The 15,821-nt window shown below is 43.2% G+C and overlaps 1 protein-coding gene across 1 annotated transcript in view; it reads right to left on the minus strand.

Moving 5' to 3' along the window:
* LOC127057915 (protein FAM169B-like) overlaps positions 1–11,525 on the minus strand; it is a 47,914-nt gene extending 36,389 nt beyond the window's left edge. The window contains exon 1 of the mRNA XM_050967159.1: positions 11,475–11,525. Coding sequence (XP_050823116.1) covers positions 11,475–11,508 — 34 coding nt within the window. The 5' untranslated portion in view covers positions 11,509–11,525. The remainder of the gene's footprint in view (positions 1–11,474) is intronic.
* Between the last annotated feature and the right edge of the window lie 4,296 nt (positions 11,526–15,821).

A 15,821-nucleotide genomic window follows, 5' to 3' on the forward strand; every position in this document is an offset into this window, starting at 1 on the left:
GTTTTTATACACTAATTGTGTTAATTTGTCACTACATAGTGAGACGGTTACTAATTAACTCTGCCGATTAGCTGGATCTTTTTATTACAAAAACTCAAAATATTTTGAATCTGGTGCTAGTTTAACTTAAAAGTTAGTACATATTGTCGAAACTACATTTTCTGCTTGAGCATTAATCCAATACACCTCTACCCCGATATAACGCGACCCGATATAACGCGGTTTCACCTATAACGTGGTAAGATTTTTTGGCTCCCGAGGACAGCGTTATATCGGGGTAGAGATGTATATCTTTTAATTATCAAACAAAATACACCTGCCTTATCTTCAGTTAGAGCAATCTATTACTGTATCCATATATAACTACATCAATGTAGTTTCCTTAACAAGTTGGTAATAGAATTGTTTCAGCTTCCAGCATATCAAAGAGGTAATTAAGACACCTTAAATACTGATCATACTCCTAAGAAAGCTTTATTTGTTGAATGGAGCATTTCAAGCATTATAGCTGTTTTATGCAGTAGTATTGCAGGCGACTATTTGTTGCAGTACGATTGAAAAGCAAAAAACATACTAGCCTTAGTGTAGATAAAGAATGAAAAATCATAGTGTACTGTACTAAGTAATTAATCATGTCCCCTGTGATTGCTGTTACTCGTTCTGCAAACAGGTTGTAGAGAATTAAACTACATGCATTTATTAAGAACTGCACAATTAAAAAGTACCCTTATTCATCAAGGAACATGTTTACATTACTGAGAGTAAGAACCATCTATGTGTTAACATAGTTACAAACACCCCCCCACCAATATCATTCATTTTCATTCACACATACACATGAAAGAAAAAAACTTGAACATGTGAGTCCTACCGGCTCAGAAACAAAAAGCAAATAAAAAGAACCCAACATTTATTATTTTTTAAAACTTAGGATTTTTAAGCCAATATAATTTTGTGGGGGACATAACTCATTTTTGAACACTTGGAGATGGCATTACAGTAGAACCTCAGAGTTACAAACACCAGAAGTTGCGAACTGACCAGTCAATCACACACATCATTTGGAACTGGAAGTACACAATCAGCAGCAGAGACAAATAAAAAAAGCAAATACTGTACAGTACAGTGTTAAATGTAAACCACTAAAAACGGGAAAGTTAAAAAAAAAAGATTTGAAAAGGTAAGGAAACTGTTTCTGTGCTTGTTTCACTTAAATTAAGATGGTTAAAAGCATTTTTCTTCTGAATAGTAAAGTTTCAAAGCTGTATGAAGTCAATGTTCAGTGTAAACTTTAGAAAGAAGAACCATAATGTTTTGTTCAGTTACAATCTCTATTCCCGAGGTGTTTGTAACTCTGAGGTTCTACTGTGTTGCTTTCAAAAAAGGGGAGGAAAGTCTTATTTTTATGCTAATATGATCAGCAATAAACAGGGTGATATATATGCAGAAATCCACAATATACAGGAGATTTATTTTAAGTTTTCATGTCGGTATCAGGAGTCCTTATATCCAAGTCTTGGGCATAATAGTATTTTATATTTTAAAATATCGTTCTAAACACAAACCACTTTGCAGCTTCATTCTCTTTTCTTGTGAATGAATCATTTGTCCAGATATCTATGATGGTCTCTGCACATAAATTTAGGTGAACTGACACAGAAAAGACTATGTGCATCACATTACTATTTAGAAGGGAATGGTCCTGTGATTAGAACAGGGAATTCTGAATCAGAACATCAGGGTTCTATTCCTGACACTGGCTGGATGTGTGACCTCAGCCAATCGTTTAAATGCATACAATACCTACCTCATTACAGGCTTAATCTATTAATGTCTGTAGAACACTTGCAGATCTTTGGATGAAAAGTGCTACATACAAAGGCATAGGAGTAATATAATATATACTACAAAGAGCCCCCTTCCCTCTCCCTCTATAGACTGTCATATCTATGCTTGATCTTTCCACTATATGCAGTGTTACTGTAGCCACCCACTTCTCTCTCTCTCTCTCTAATATCCATACTATGGCTGCAATAATGTGACTGTTTCTAGGTTCTAGAGAGAGTGACTTTTTTGCTCCTCTAAATGACGCACATATGAATACTGTGCCTTGCCATTAAGCTCTCACAGGAGCAGAAGCACTGTGTCTAAACAGCAGCACTCAGTACCAAGTACCAAGTCTTATTCATTGCTTTAATTGAGCTTGTACAGTTCTAAGCATGTGGTTATCATTAGACTACCATATTTGTTTAACCTTTCAAAGGAAGGAAGAGGTCTTTGGCATGTTACCGGGAGTACATGCAGAACCTGACTCTCATATCCTGAATTTAATTGAGCAAGTACATGTCAAAAAACCAAGTTCTAGTGTAAATGAAACCTCCAGTAACACGGTAACAATGTGTGGTGGCAATAGAACTGATGGATAAATACTGTGGTGTGATATCTGTCCAACATGGCATGGCAGCCCTTAACCACATGCTGTACATCATTAACAGGAACAGTGTTCTTTCACACTGCATTACTTTTCACCCACTTGTCACAGGATAACCTGGGAACTTACAGAAAAAATGTTTATTGGTTTAAATGGGTTTTTATGTAATACCATCCCTGAACTATTTTCCATTAGCATTTTGACAATGAAGAGTTCTCCAGGAGGGCAAACAAAATATGAGTGTCTGTCTAAAAGGCATTGCTCTGTGAAAATCAGTAAGTGAAAGTGAAAGTGCTCCGGCAGTAAATAATTATAATCCAATTTCTGATTAAGTGGTTGGGCAGTTTAAATAGATGAGTTCTATTTAAGCAACTGCCACCATTCTACCACTTCAACAAATGGATTACAGATAAGGGTTATGCATCTCCAACACAAGAGACTATGGCATTAGGGAGCCCATTCATGTTCATAGGATTTTGTTACTGCCTAAAAAGGTTATGCCTAGCAGATGTGCGACTGGACATAGGCAAAGGATATATGGATCTGATCCCGCGAGGACTGAGAATCCTCTATATTGCCCTTATATAAATCCATGGTACACCCACATCTCGAATACTATGTACAGATGTGGTCTCTGCACCTCAAAAAAGATATTCTAGCACTAGAAAAGGTTCAGAAAAGGGCAACTAAAATGATTAGGGGTTTGGAGAGGGTCCCATATGAGGAAAGATTAAAGAGGCAGGACTCTTCAGCTTGGAAAAGAGGAGACTAAGGGGGGATATGATAGAGGTATATAAAATCATGTGTGATGTGAAGAAAGTGGATAAGGAAAAGTTATTTACTTATTCCCATAATACAAGAACTAGGGGTCACCAAATGAAATTAATAGGCAGCAGGTTTAAAACAAATAAAAGGAAGTTCTTCTTCACGCAGCGCACAGTCAACTTGTGGAACTCCTTACCTGAGGAGGTTGTGAAGGCTGGGACTATAACAATGTTTAAAAGGGAACTGGATAAATTCATGGTGGCTAAGTCCATAAATGGCTATAGCCAGGATGGGTAAAGAATGGTGTCCCTGGCCTCAGTTCGTCAGAGGATGGAGATGGATGGCAGGAGAGAGATCCCTTGATCATTGCCTGTTAGGTTCACTCCCTCTGGGGCACTTGGCATTGGCCACTGTCAGTAGACAGATATTGGGCTAGATGGACCTTTGGTCTGACCCCATATGGCCGTTCTTATGTTCTTATGAGGTGCTAAGCACCTTCAATTGTCATTGATTTCAGTGGAATCTAAATGCATTCAGCAACTCAGAGAATTGGGCCCTACATGTCAAGCATTGTATTTATTTCCTAGAGTTTAGAAAAGTGATCAGAAGCTTGTGAAATAGAATGAATATTTAATCAATTTTAATTCAAACTATTTTTTCTCCTTTGTAAGAAAAACTACATCTACAACAACATATTTACTACTGAGTTTCATAGTATTTTAAATTTAAATATTAAACTCTCGGCATCTGGGTATAAGATGATAGAACTAAGACAGAAGCTTATTCGATCTTAAAGTTAACTTGCGCTGTCCCAACCCCCTGTAGGTTTTACCATAAAGATTCCAGCTTCATCTATTTTTCATCAAACTGTTCTTTGCAGCAGTGCTACATTTAAAAAAGAAAAACACAAAAACCACACCCAACTCACAGCACATACAAACAGAAATCCATCTGCGTAAGCATGCTACCTCCTGTCATATCACATAAAACACAACATCTGGACTGACAAGCTTTGGACAAAGTTCCAATCTAAAGTAATTGAAAAAGGCTGAGGTATGATGACTCGGAAAGCAAGATTTATAAATCAAAATGTTGACACACCCTTAAACTATGGAAGTGCTACCAGGTACAGCTATAGTGTAGCAGCAAAGAGTGACAGAACATTTCACTCTCTTTTCAAAAAGATTAGAGATGTAAGATGGAGAGAGAGATCTCAGAGTAGGTCAAAGGAGATGTAGGTCTGAAAAGAAGTAGCATCCAAGGTTATAACTAACAAGAATTTTTTCCTCCCTCACACCAGACTTACTGCAGTGAAATTCCATTGACTTCTGTGGGACTACTCCCTGTGACGCTGGCAAACCAGGTGCCAGCTCTTGCCAACGCTTCAGGCCTCAGATGAGCACTAACAAATTCATTTCTGGAAACCAGTGTGTTTCACCTGTGTGTTAATATGGTTAAAACAGGTATTGGACTTATAACAATGTGTTTAGACTTTATGAAATGCCTGTAAATTGCTACATGCATTAATCTCACTTACAATATCTATATCACACGCTATACGGTAATATTTAAGTTTTTGCTTTATAACTGTAAAAAAATGTTTGCCCTGAAACTGTCAACCTGTCAGAAAGGATCATCTCCTGCTCATTAAGAAGGCTATCAAAACTAAATGGGCCATCACAACATAAAGCCTTTATTAATTGCCCCTTCACAGCCACGAAGAGGCTATGTTGGGGGAGAGGGTCAAATATGTTCCTGTTTAGGGCCCCCAATGGGTTAGCATCACCTCCGGCCCTAAAACACATTCAGTGCTGACAGATTGCTACAGCTCTGTCACCTTTTGCAACCATCAGCTGTAACTCATTTGTGTATATATGTTTGCTGGCTTTAACCTGTAAATAACTCTCTGATTTCTTTTTCCTCGTTAATAAATATTTAGTTATTTTACTGTAGGATTGGCTACATGCATTGTCTTTGGTATGAGATCTGAGACACAAATTGGCCTGGGGTAAGTGACTGAAAACAACCTGAATCTTTTGTAATCTTTGGTGGATAACGACCAACTATCACTAAATCCCACTTGCCTGGGTGGCAACAGACTAGAATGTCCAAGGTGATTGTCTGTAACTCCATCATAAGACTGTTATAGCTCTTCAGGAGTTCAAATTTGTTACTGAGTTGGTGAAATCTCATTGTAGAATATACAACCAATTAGGGGTGTCTGCCCTGCTTTTTGACATTCTGCCCTGAGGTTGGCATTCACATTCGTGAATATACCGCTATAAAAGTGCAGTGAGAATTGGGTCCTTAATATCTACTGCCTCCCACAGAGCCCAGGAATGCGTGGAAAATTCTCAGGGCCCTATTCTTATTTCAGTTACACCACAGATGTAAAGTGTGGTACTACAAATGTACAATGGTGTTACTGGTGTCTAGCCCACAGAGTATAAACTAAAAAAGGGATGCAGAGGGGGAGCTGGGAAATAATGGAATGTATAGCTGAAGGATTTTCTGTATAGAGAGAGAGGATGATTTGAAAGAAAAAGAAATAAAAAGATACACTGTATAACAGTGGAGCCTTTAGGAACCACAGGTCCAAATCTAGGCAGGGTTGGCTCAGTCCTTTACCATCACAGACAGAAAAGATAGATGAAAGAAAGAGAGGAGGTTGAAGGACAAAACCACAAGTTCCCCTACAAGGGGAAGACAAATCCTCCCATAGTGATAAAGGAGGAAAAAGCAGGGAGACAGGAGTTGACATCTGAGTTTGGAAAGCAGTCCAGTTTGGAGATGCTTTTGTCCATAGGGGAGATGCTAGAAAGACCACCAGCCAGAAATATTTTTTTAAAAAGTCCATATTTTAAAGCCACATAGCATTTAAAATTATTGCAGAGCTACCCTTCCCTTCTTGCTAGCTGAGATTGGGGCTAAGAGTTAGCATTACATTCAATGCAGTTCCTCATTACTGTCAGTATTTACACAGTGCCATGGAGCAATACAGATATGAAAGAGGCAATGAGCCTGATATTCAGTGGCACCAAGCAATCTCAGCTCCCCAATATTTTCAGCTGAACAGTGGATTCTCAGCCCCTCTGAAAAATCAGGCTTAACACATCCCTGTTTCAAAGAATGTATAGTCTAATGCCTCAATCCTGTAAGGTACCAAATACCTCGTAGGTGGTGTTGAACACCCTCCACTCCAAATTACTTGCAAGAATCAATCTTTAAACGAGATTCCTTTCAAAATTAAAATGCATTTAATTTGAGCAAGAGAGGGAAGAAACAGAAACATTCTTCCCCAATGTTCTTCCAGGCCTTACAGTCATCCAGACATTCTGATGCTGCCAATTTTATTATATGAAAGTGAATACCTCTGCTACCTATCATAGCTCTCTGAGCCTGTCCTGAATTTCTTGCTTCAATGAACAGCTGCATGTAGTGGAAGGAAATGTGTAAATATAGCTATTGTTTTTCTGTGCTTTTGTGTCAGCTAGTCTATGTCTTTGAAACTGCACCAAAACCACCATAGCTATTTTTTTAAGGGGCTGGTGGGAATGGTTTAGCTCTGTATTGTCTGTGCACTTGACATCAAATATGAGGTTCTTTAAATTTGGTTTCCATGGTCTCATCTGAAAAGACCACTTCTGGTGGCTAAAAATGCAAAAGATTTTGACTGTAGTGCCTTGACAAACAGCCAAAGCTCTGATGTGGGGGAAAAAAAACACAGCAAGATAGCTATGACCAGAATGGAAAAAACAAGGAAAAACACATGGCTTGATTTCAGAGCAGAAAATTGACTTAGGCTTTGCATAAAGGACAGCATACCTCCAGGCTTGCTGATCTGCCTTGAAAAAGAGAACAGACAGCCTAAAAGCAGAGCCTATTAAAAGGCATAATGTTTCTAAACAGCATCTGTTACGTACTAATAAGCATTACTTAAAGGACACAGGCCTTAAATTGCTACCAAACATGCACTTCTCTGAAACTGCTGCAAGACAACCTTGACAAAAACATCACATGACACCAAGGGAATCTGAATGATACAAAATGGAATTTTTATTTAATTTGGCTTGATGTTGTAACACAGCAAAAAAAAAAAACATGGAGGCATTCTCTGAGATTTGTAAAGCTGTTTGTGGAACTTCACAGGAATGAATTACAAATAAGAATTACATCAGTGGAGCTCTTTGCGATCTGTTGTCAGTAATACTGCAAAGACCAGTCACCAGACTTCAGTTTCAAAGGTTAAAAATGCAACATTTTTAAGCATCCGTTGACCTCTTGGTAACCGAGCAGGAGACTGTATACTTTGGATATGTGTGACCCAAGGGACTGCCAGTCACTTTGCAAAGGCAACACAAAGCACTGTGTGTTGCCACAGAAAAAGCTCAGGAACCTCTTAGTTTAGCCACTGTTACCGGATGTGGAAAATTCATACTGACCTGGTTTCTAACACATCTGATGTTGCAAATTCAGATCTGGAGTTTTAAAATTCCACCTGTCATGCAGCAGATCTCCCGCACAGGAATGTAAACTCTATTGATTAACACTGATTTCATGAACAAAAATAACAAAAATCTTTCTGCAGAACAGATGTAATTTTAAGGCTCCTTTACTGCAATTGGTAAGCTAGATCAGGGGTCAGCAACCTTTGGCACGCGGTTCACCAGGGTAAACACCTTGGCAGGCCGGGCCAATTTGTTTACCCGCCGGGTCCGCAGTTTCAGCCAATTGCGGCTCCCACTGGCCGCAGTTCGCTGCTCCAGGCCAATGGGTGCGGCGGAAAGTGGCACAGGCCAAGGGATGTGCTGGCCACCGCATCCCACCGCCCCCATTAGCCTGGGGCAGCGAACCGCAGCCAGTGGGAGCCGCAATTGGCTGAAATTGCGGACGCGGCAGGTAAACAAACCGGCCCGGTCCGCCAGGCTGCTTACCTTGGCGAGCCGCGTGCCAAAGGTTGCCGACCCTTGAGCTAGATACACAGATTAGTCATTTAGTAACTATCACTAAGGCCCCAGGATAACATGTTGTATTACCCACAAAAATGCCCTTCCCAGAGCCTGTGGCTACATGCAAACCTCAGGGCTCCTTGAAGAAGAAAGGTGGGGGGGAACCTACATGAGAGCAGACTGTATTTAAAAGAAACAGCTGAAGTTCCAGGTGAGCAGCTGGCTCATTTCTCAATGTTAGGGTTGGCACAGGATCTACACAAAGGGCAAATAGGTTTAATTTTAGATGGACAGGCCTGCAAGTCTTATGGCATATGAACAACCTTTACTGTCACTTGAAGGCAGTGGGATTATTTTGGGAGTAAGAGTTGAAAGATCAGACTGCAAGAACGCTTAAAGTTGTAGCATCTCAGTCATAGAGCAATGTAAGATCCAAAAACACAGCCTGAGCAAGCAAAGCTAAAGGTTGGCTCGAAGACATTCAGAGACTTCATTTTTTATTTGACCACTTGCCAATTGCTGCTGATTTTTTTTTAAACTTAAGTATGTGCAATCAAAGAAATAAGGCAGAACAGTGACAATAGCTAGAAATGCTAACATGTTTTCCAGAAGAGAGAGGGGATAGGGGCCGGGTGGGGTGGGGATGTGGGAAGAACCATTCAAAACATGAGTTGGAGCAATAAAAAATGACGGGGGGGGGGAAGAAATGTTTACAAAACCTAAAGTGCTTGGCAGCACAAGATTTGTGTGGACAAGGAACACCAAGATGCATTAATCTGGAGATATTTCATTTAAAAGCATCAGCAGAAAAGCGAGTCTTCCAAAAAAGCCAATATCATTATTACAAATGTTTGACTTTCATAAGTGGCTGATTGCCCTACTGCACTATTTTTTTCTCCTATCTGATTTCAGCACATTTAGCCACAAGCAGCTAGAAGAACTAATGAACATCATCATCATCATTTTACTGAAGGGGATGAAGTAGGTGCTTTAGATAAATGGCAGCAACTTAAAATGTGTTTCGGAAGATAAATTCCCTTTCTCTCCATTTACCTGTTAGCTTGACAGATTAAGAAAGCACAGTGCAAAGACAGAGCATGAGAGAAAGCAGTGCAAAAGTTAACTGAGGTGATGCAATCGGCCCTTATCCAAGAGAGTGCATGAACAGAAATTCTTGGAAATGCTCCTAGTCAAATATAAACCACGAACACTATTCACTCAAGACTCTCTTGGAGATCCACTACTGAGCATGCACAAAGGCCAGCCTGTCTCAAAATCAGATCCATTGCCAAGTATCAAATGCTAGATTGATTAGTTTTGCTTACTGCTATAGTATCTAAATTATATATATATAATTATACTAAATTATAATAAATATAAGTATACTAAATTAGTATCTATTTTAGGGCAAAAAGAAACTTACCACATATATTGGTGTTATTTTTTTCATTCTCTCTGTCAGCCTCTGCTAGGGAGAGATATTCTTTTGCCTGCTACTAGAAATATTTGTAATTAATTTTTGCTTTTTTTCCCCAAATTTCCAAACATTACTTTACAACAAATATTTCTACTTCTACAGTTATTTGTAATTCCATTCACCGGGGATTAACAAAGGATAAACTCTGCAACAGTATGCAGGAAAGGCTCCGTATAGCTCCATTCCGTATCATACTAATCAAATTAGCTGCTGTCTGTGGCCAAAAGACAACATAGTTACTACTCTGTTCTCCATTATTCTTGTTTCCTTTACTTCCTCTTAAACCAAAAGCGAACTTTAGATGGGAGGATTACAGCACTGTCTTTAACATGAGACTCTAGCCTTGGATTTATGACTTGAAGATGTTTGTTTTATATACTGTGTTCCCTCTGTTCCTTTCCTGTCTCTCCTGTGTTCATCTACTAAACCACAATACCACTATATTCATTGAGAGGGCTCTAAACACACTAAAGGAACAGGTGTGTGAAGGAAGTAGTGCTATTTTGACAGTGCTATTTTTCTGACTGTAACTGCTTCCTAATCCAAACCCCTTCGCAGTAAAGAGTCTTCCCATTTACTTCCATGGGTTCTGAATCAGGCTATAAGACCAGAAAGAATTATCCCCTGTGGACCGGAAAAAGTCTGATGGATACCTTACAATAAAAACTCTAAGCACAGCTAGAGTCAGACTGTGACTGCACAGGAACTGAGTGAAATTTCCCAGGCACGCACAAACTTGTTGCTGTGTGTTTTGGTAATTTATAGAAAACCTGAAGTCAAGTCTTTAAATCTAGCTAGATGTTGCCATTCAAGTGGTCTACAATACACACACTACTGAAAGACAGCATCCTTAATAAACAGCATGTCTGGTGTGATAACTTATGTAGGGACCAGCAGACTTCTGCGGAAGTGGCTGGTTAACATGCTGCTGGAAACTAATCTTGGTCCTTTTCCAGCCAGCTTAGCCCAGAGCAGATTGTGAGAGGCAGTCACTCACGAAGCCCCACCAGACAGGTCTCTTGTGGCTGGGTGGTGCCCAGAAGTTTAATATTGTTTCGGGTCCAGCCTGGTAGCATCATTAAAGTTCAGTCTAGGAACCTGCCTGGGAACCGGGGGGAAGGGACAGCAATGCCAGGGGGCAAGGTGATGGGGGAGGCAGGGCACCAAAGGAAGCAGGGATAAGACTGGGAGTATATAAGCAAACATTGGAAAAAGGAGTAGGAAAGAAGGGGGTATAGGGCAGTGAAGGACACAGGGATAGCAAAGGGCCTTTGGGCCCACAGGAGAGGTAGTGCCAGGGCTGGAGAAAGGGGGGCAGTGTCGTGCGGGGGGGGCAGTGCCAGGGCTGGAGGAAGGGGGGCAGTGCCATGCAGGGGGGGACAGTACCAGGGCTGGAGGAAGGGGGGCAGTGCTGTGCGGGGGGGGCAGTACCAGGGAAAGAGGAAGGGGGGCAGTGCCGTGCGGGGGCACTATCGGGAGTAGGAGGCCATGCGGGGGGGGGGGGGGAGCACCAAAGCAGGGAGAAGGGGGGCAGGGCCGTGCGGGGGGCACTATCAGGGGTAGCAGGCCGTGCGGGAAGGGGCAGTGCCAGGGCAGGAGGAAGGGGGGCAGTGCCGTGCGGGGGGGCAGGAGGCCGTGGGGGAAGAGGCAGTGCCGTACGGGGGGGGGCAGCATCAAAGCAGGAGGAAGGGGGGCAGGGCCGTGCGGGGGGCCCTATCGGGTAGCAGGCCGTGCGGGGGGGAGCAGTGCCGTGCGGCGGGGGGGGGCTATCGGGGGCAGTGCCGTGCGCGGCGGAGGGAAGCTGCGAGGGTGGGGGACGCCGGGCGGCACCGACTCTCTCCCTCCCTCTTACCGGCCGCGGCTCTTCCTGTTTCCTCAGCTTCCATCACTTCCCCCGAGCGGCTTCTCCGCCCAATGCCGAGCCCCACGGCCCCCGCTCCCGCCCTGCGCCGCCCTCCCGCCCAATACCCAGCCAGAGCTGCCCGGCTGCGCTGCTTGGTACCTCAAGCTGGGCGCCCGGGCAAGTGTGTCTGTGGAGACTAACAGAAGAAAGAGCCCGCGGGAACCGAGTCAGCCGGGGGGGGAGGGGGTTTGCCTTCCCAGAGCCCAGGCTTGGCCTCTTAGTGACGGGTGAGAAAGCTGGATTTGCATTGGCATAAAACAGCCCGTGACCCGGGCTTGTATTGCTACATGCGTGTACACATACATGCAGGGCAAATGGCCAGGCTGGGATGAGATTGAGGTTGGACATTAGGAAAAAGTTCCTAACTGTCAGGGTAGTTAAACACTGGAATAGATTGCCTAGGGGAGTTGTGGAATCTCCATCTCTGGAGATATTTAAGAGTAGGTTAGATAAATGTCTATTAGGGATGGTCTAGACAGTATTTGGTCCTGCCATGAGGGCAGGGGACTGGACTTGATGACCTCTCGAGGTCCCTTCCAGTCCTAGAGTCTGTGAGACGTTCCTGAGAGGTTAAGGAGTAACCTTAGCTTCAGCTGACAATGTTGTAAAGGGAGAAAGGTTCCCCTTGTTGAAAAATCCTCTACAAAAATGGTCTAATTAGAAAGACTGCTAACTCATTTATGAAATCTTCCATTTCTGGGTATGGCAGATGTACTGGATTTGTATGTATATTACACTGAAATACTGCAACACCCCTATAAATGTATATACAGGCATATAATACCAAATGGTTCGAGCACTTAAGTTAATAACTAAATTTTTAATAAACCGTTATAAGACTGTCGATGTAATGAAATCTTAACATTCTTCTAACATGCACAAATACATGAAATCACAAGCCTCAACAATTTTATTAATTCATTCTCAGAAGTCAGCAGCCTCTTATCAGAGTCATTTGTGAAACTGCTGAACACAATTCCAAGCTGAAGTGTCCTGCATTTTAGGGCATATGTCCAGTGAACCTTCCATGAAAGATTACAGATAAGTGAAAATACACATAGATGACCTCCTCCTCTGCTATATGTACGGCAGATATCAGTTACCTATTTCATTAACATTGTAAAAAAAATTGGCTCATTTAGAACTGCAAGGACTCTGCTCCACATCTGCTATATATTATTCTTCAGACCTGTAAGTTTCTGGGTGAATATTGTGCAACATGTTGCATATTCAGGAATATCACTAAGTAAATGTTTAGCTTTAGCACATAGATTAATTGATATAGTCCAAGGCCAGAGGAACTATTGTCATAATCTAACCTGCCCTCCTGTATAACAGGCCAGGGAACTTCCCCAAATTATTTCTAAAGCTGATCTTTTAGAAAAACATTCAATCTTGACTTAAAAATCATTGGTAATGAAGAATCCACCACAACCCTTGGTAAATTGTTCCAATGGTTAATTACTCTTAAAAATTTACATCTTATTTTCAGTCTGAATTTGTCTAGTTTCAACTTCCAGCCACTGCATCATGTTATACCTTTTTCTGCTAGATTGAAGAGCCCATTAGTAAACATTTGACCGCTAAACAGGTAAGTCACCCCTTAACAGAGAGAAGGTAAAGCTAAATAGATGGAGCTTGAGTCTATAACTATAAAGCATGTTTTCTAATCTTTTATTCATGGTTTTGGCTGTTATTTAAACCCTTGCCACTTTATCAACACCTTCTTGAATAGTGGACACCAGAACTAGACACAGTATTCCAGCAGTAGGTGCACCAGTGCCAAATACAGAGGTAAAACAACACACTACTCCTATTCAAGATTCCCTTTGTAGTGCAGTGGCATTTGTTCCTCCCCCTCTGGACCTCCTCTCTACGTCACTGGGATCACTGCCAAATATCAGGGGGGATTAGAAAACCAGTTGCTCTCAGTGGGTAGGTCACCAATCTGTGGGCTCTGGCCCTCGGGTGGGGACAGAGCTAACGAGCAGGGTGGAGCTGACAAGGTGTCTATAGTCTCAGGCCCTCAGTCAGGGCAAAGCAATTAAGCAGACCATGGGCCCTGACCTTCAAGCAGGGCAAACCTCCCAAGACGACTATGGGCTCTGCCCTCAGTCAGGGGCAGAGCAAATGGGTAGTCTATGGGCTCTGGTCCTCAGCCAGGGGCAGAGCAATCAAGCAACGTGTTATCCTAGCATTGGCAGATGGCAGACAATGCAGGCCCTTTGATCTGTGGTGGGGAGGCTGCCACCCCAGGGTTGGGGGGTGGCATTGGGGGACCTGCACCCACCCAACTTCACTAGGTTCGAGTCCAGGCCCTAAGAGTGGTGCAGTGGCAAAGTATTCGGCCACTGGGTCAGCAGGGATTCCAGCCGCAACACTCTGACCTGGATACTGGCAGCAATGCAGGCTGACTGTAGTCAGCTGTCCCTGGGCTTCTTCCTCCCCTCAGGGTGTACCTTGATCCCAGGGTTGTCCTCCATCTCAGCCTGCCTTAGGCCCGCTGTGCTGCTGACTGGGAGCATCTGAAGTAAGCCTGCACCCCAACCCTGAGCCCCAACCCCCTGCTACAGCCCTGAGCCTCCCTCCAAACCTGGACTCCTCTCCTGCATTCCAAACTCCTCATCCCTGGCCCCACCCCTGAGCCTACACCCCAGTCCAAAGCCAGTATACCCTCCTGGACCCCCCAAAACCAGAGCCCTCTCCTGCACCCCAGAGCCCTGACCTCCCTGAACCCCAACTCCCTGACCCAGCCCAGAGCCCCAGCCCACACCCTGAACCCCTCACCCCCCGCCCCACCCCAGAACCCTCATCCCCCCCATCCCAAACCCTGCCTCAACCTGCAGCCCCCTCCCACACTCTGAATTCCTCGGCCCCACCCACCAGCCTGGAGCCCCCTCCTGTACCCAAACCACTCATCCCCACCCTAGAGCCTGCACCCCCAGCCAGAGTCCTCACCCCCTCCCACACCCCAACTCCCTTCCCCAGCCTGCAGCCCCTTCCCTCTGAACCCCTCATTTCTGACCCCAACCCAGAGCCTGCACCTCCATTTAGAGCCTTCACCACCTCCCATACCCCAACCCAGCCCAGTGAAAGTGAGTGATGGTGGGGGAGAGCAAGCCATCCAGGTGGCATGTAGTGAGCAGGCGTGGGGCCTCAGGGAAGAGGCAGCTGCGCTGTTTGGTTTTGTGTGATTAGAAAGTTGGCAACCCAATGCTCCAGCAGTGGCGGTCCAGAGAGAGGCATCTGTCTCCCTTGGCAGCTCCCCTGCAAACTCTGTCTGCCCCTGGGTCAGGGCGCTGCCTGGCTCGGCAGCAGCGACAGAGACCTGTCATGTGCCAGACACGTCTGTCTTTCCCTGGCTGGGCTCTAACTGAGCTGGAGGTTCCACCTTTTGTACTTCCTGTCCCACCTCCCAACTTCTGGTAGGAGGGGCGAGTCCGGCCTGACTCTCTACCTGGGCCCAGAGAGTGGTTCCTCCCCTCTGGATTGGAGGGAGGCCACACCACCTCACTACACTCGTTTATGCTTCCAAGAATTGCATTAGCACTTTTTGCCACTGTATTACACAACTCGTTTTCAGCTGATTATCCATCATGACCCCAAAATCTTTTTCAATCACTGCTTCTCAGAATAGATTTCCCCATACTAGAAGAAGTTCCTACATTCTTTGTGGCTAGATGTAAACATTTACCCATATTAAAACACATTAAACCCCATATTGTTTGCTTGCATCCAACTTGCCATACATAAAATAAACATCATCAAATAGATAAATGCTAAAATATGTAAGGAACTCAGATATAATGGTGCTGAGCATAGTATCAAAATCAAGTTAGATTAGCTAGATAGTCAGATAATTACTCTGATGCTATAGTGAGGAGTGGATATCTATAAATATATGTGGGTTTTTGCAAACAAAACATTTAAGACAATGAGAAAGAAAATTTAAGTGGAGTAGAAATGGATAGATATGTATTTGTAGTAAGTCACTCTGCTTAACTAAGGGGAGAAAAACCCAGTGGATTACAAATGTGCTATAAATAACTTGTAACAAGTAACAACTTAGTCTAATTAGTTTGTACATGAAAATTTTTCTGATCTAAAACGTAGCTGAACATTTTATAAAAATGTTTTTCAGGCTCTTCTTTGTTTCTTAAACACAGTTTTAAGACTTCTAAAAAAGAAAAAGAGAAAAGAGAAAGCCAACTTCAGGCAGTACTGGTCAGACCTCTCTCTAAACAGAGACATAATAATATACACATTGAAAGAGTTATGTGATTCCCAAATCATGTC

Source organism: Gopherus flavomarginatus, chromosome 9 (genome assembly GCF_025201925.1).
Source record: "Gopherus flavomarginatus isolate rGopFla2 chromosome 9, rGopFla2.mat.asm, whole genome shotgun sequence".
Lineage (NCBI taxonomy): Eukaryota > Metazoa > Chordata > Testudines > Testudinidae > Gopherus > Gopherus flavomarginatus.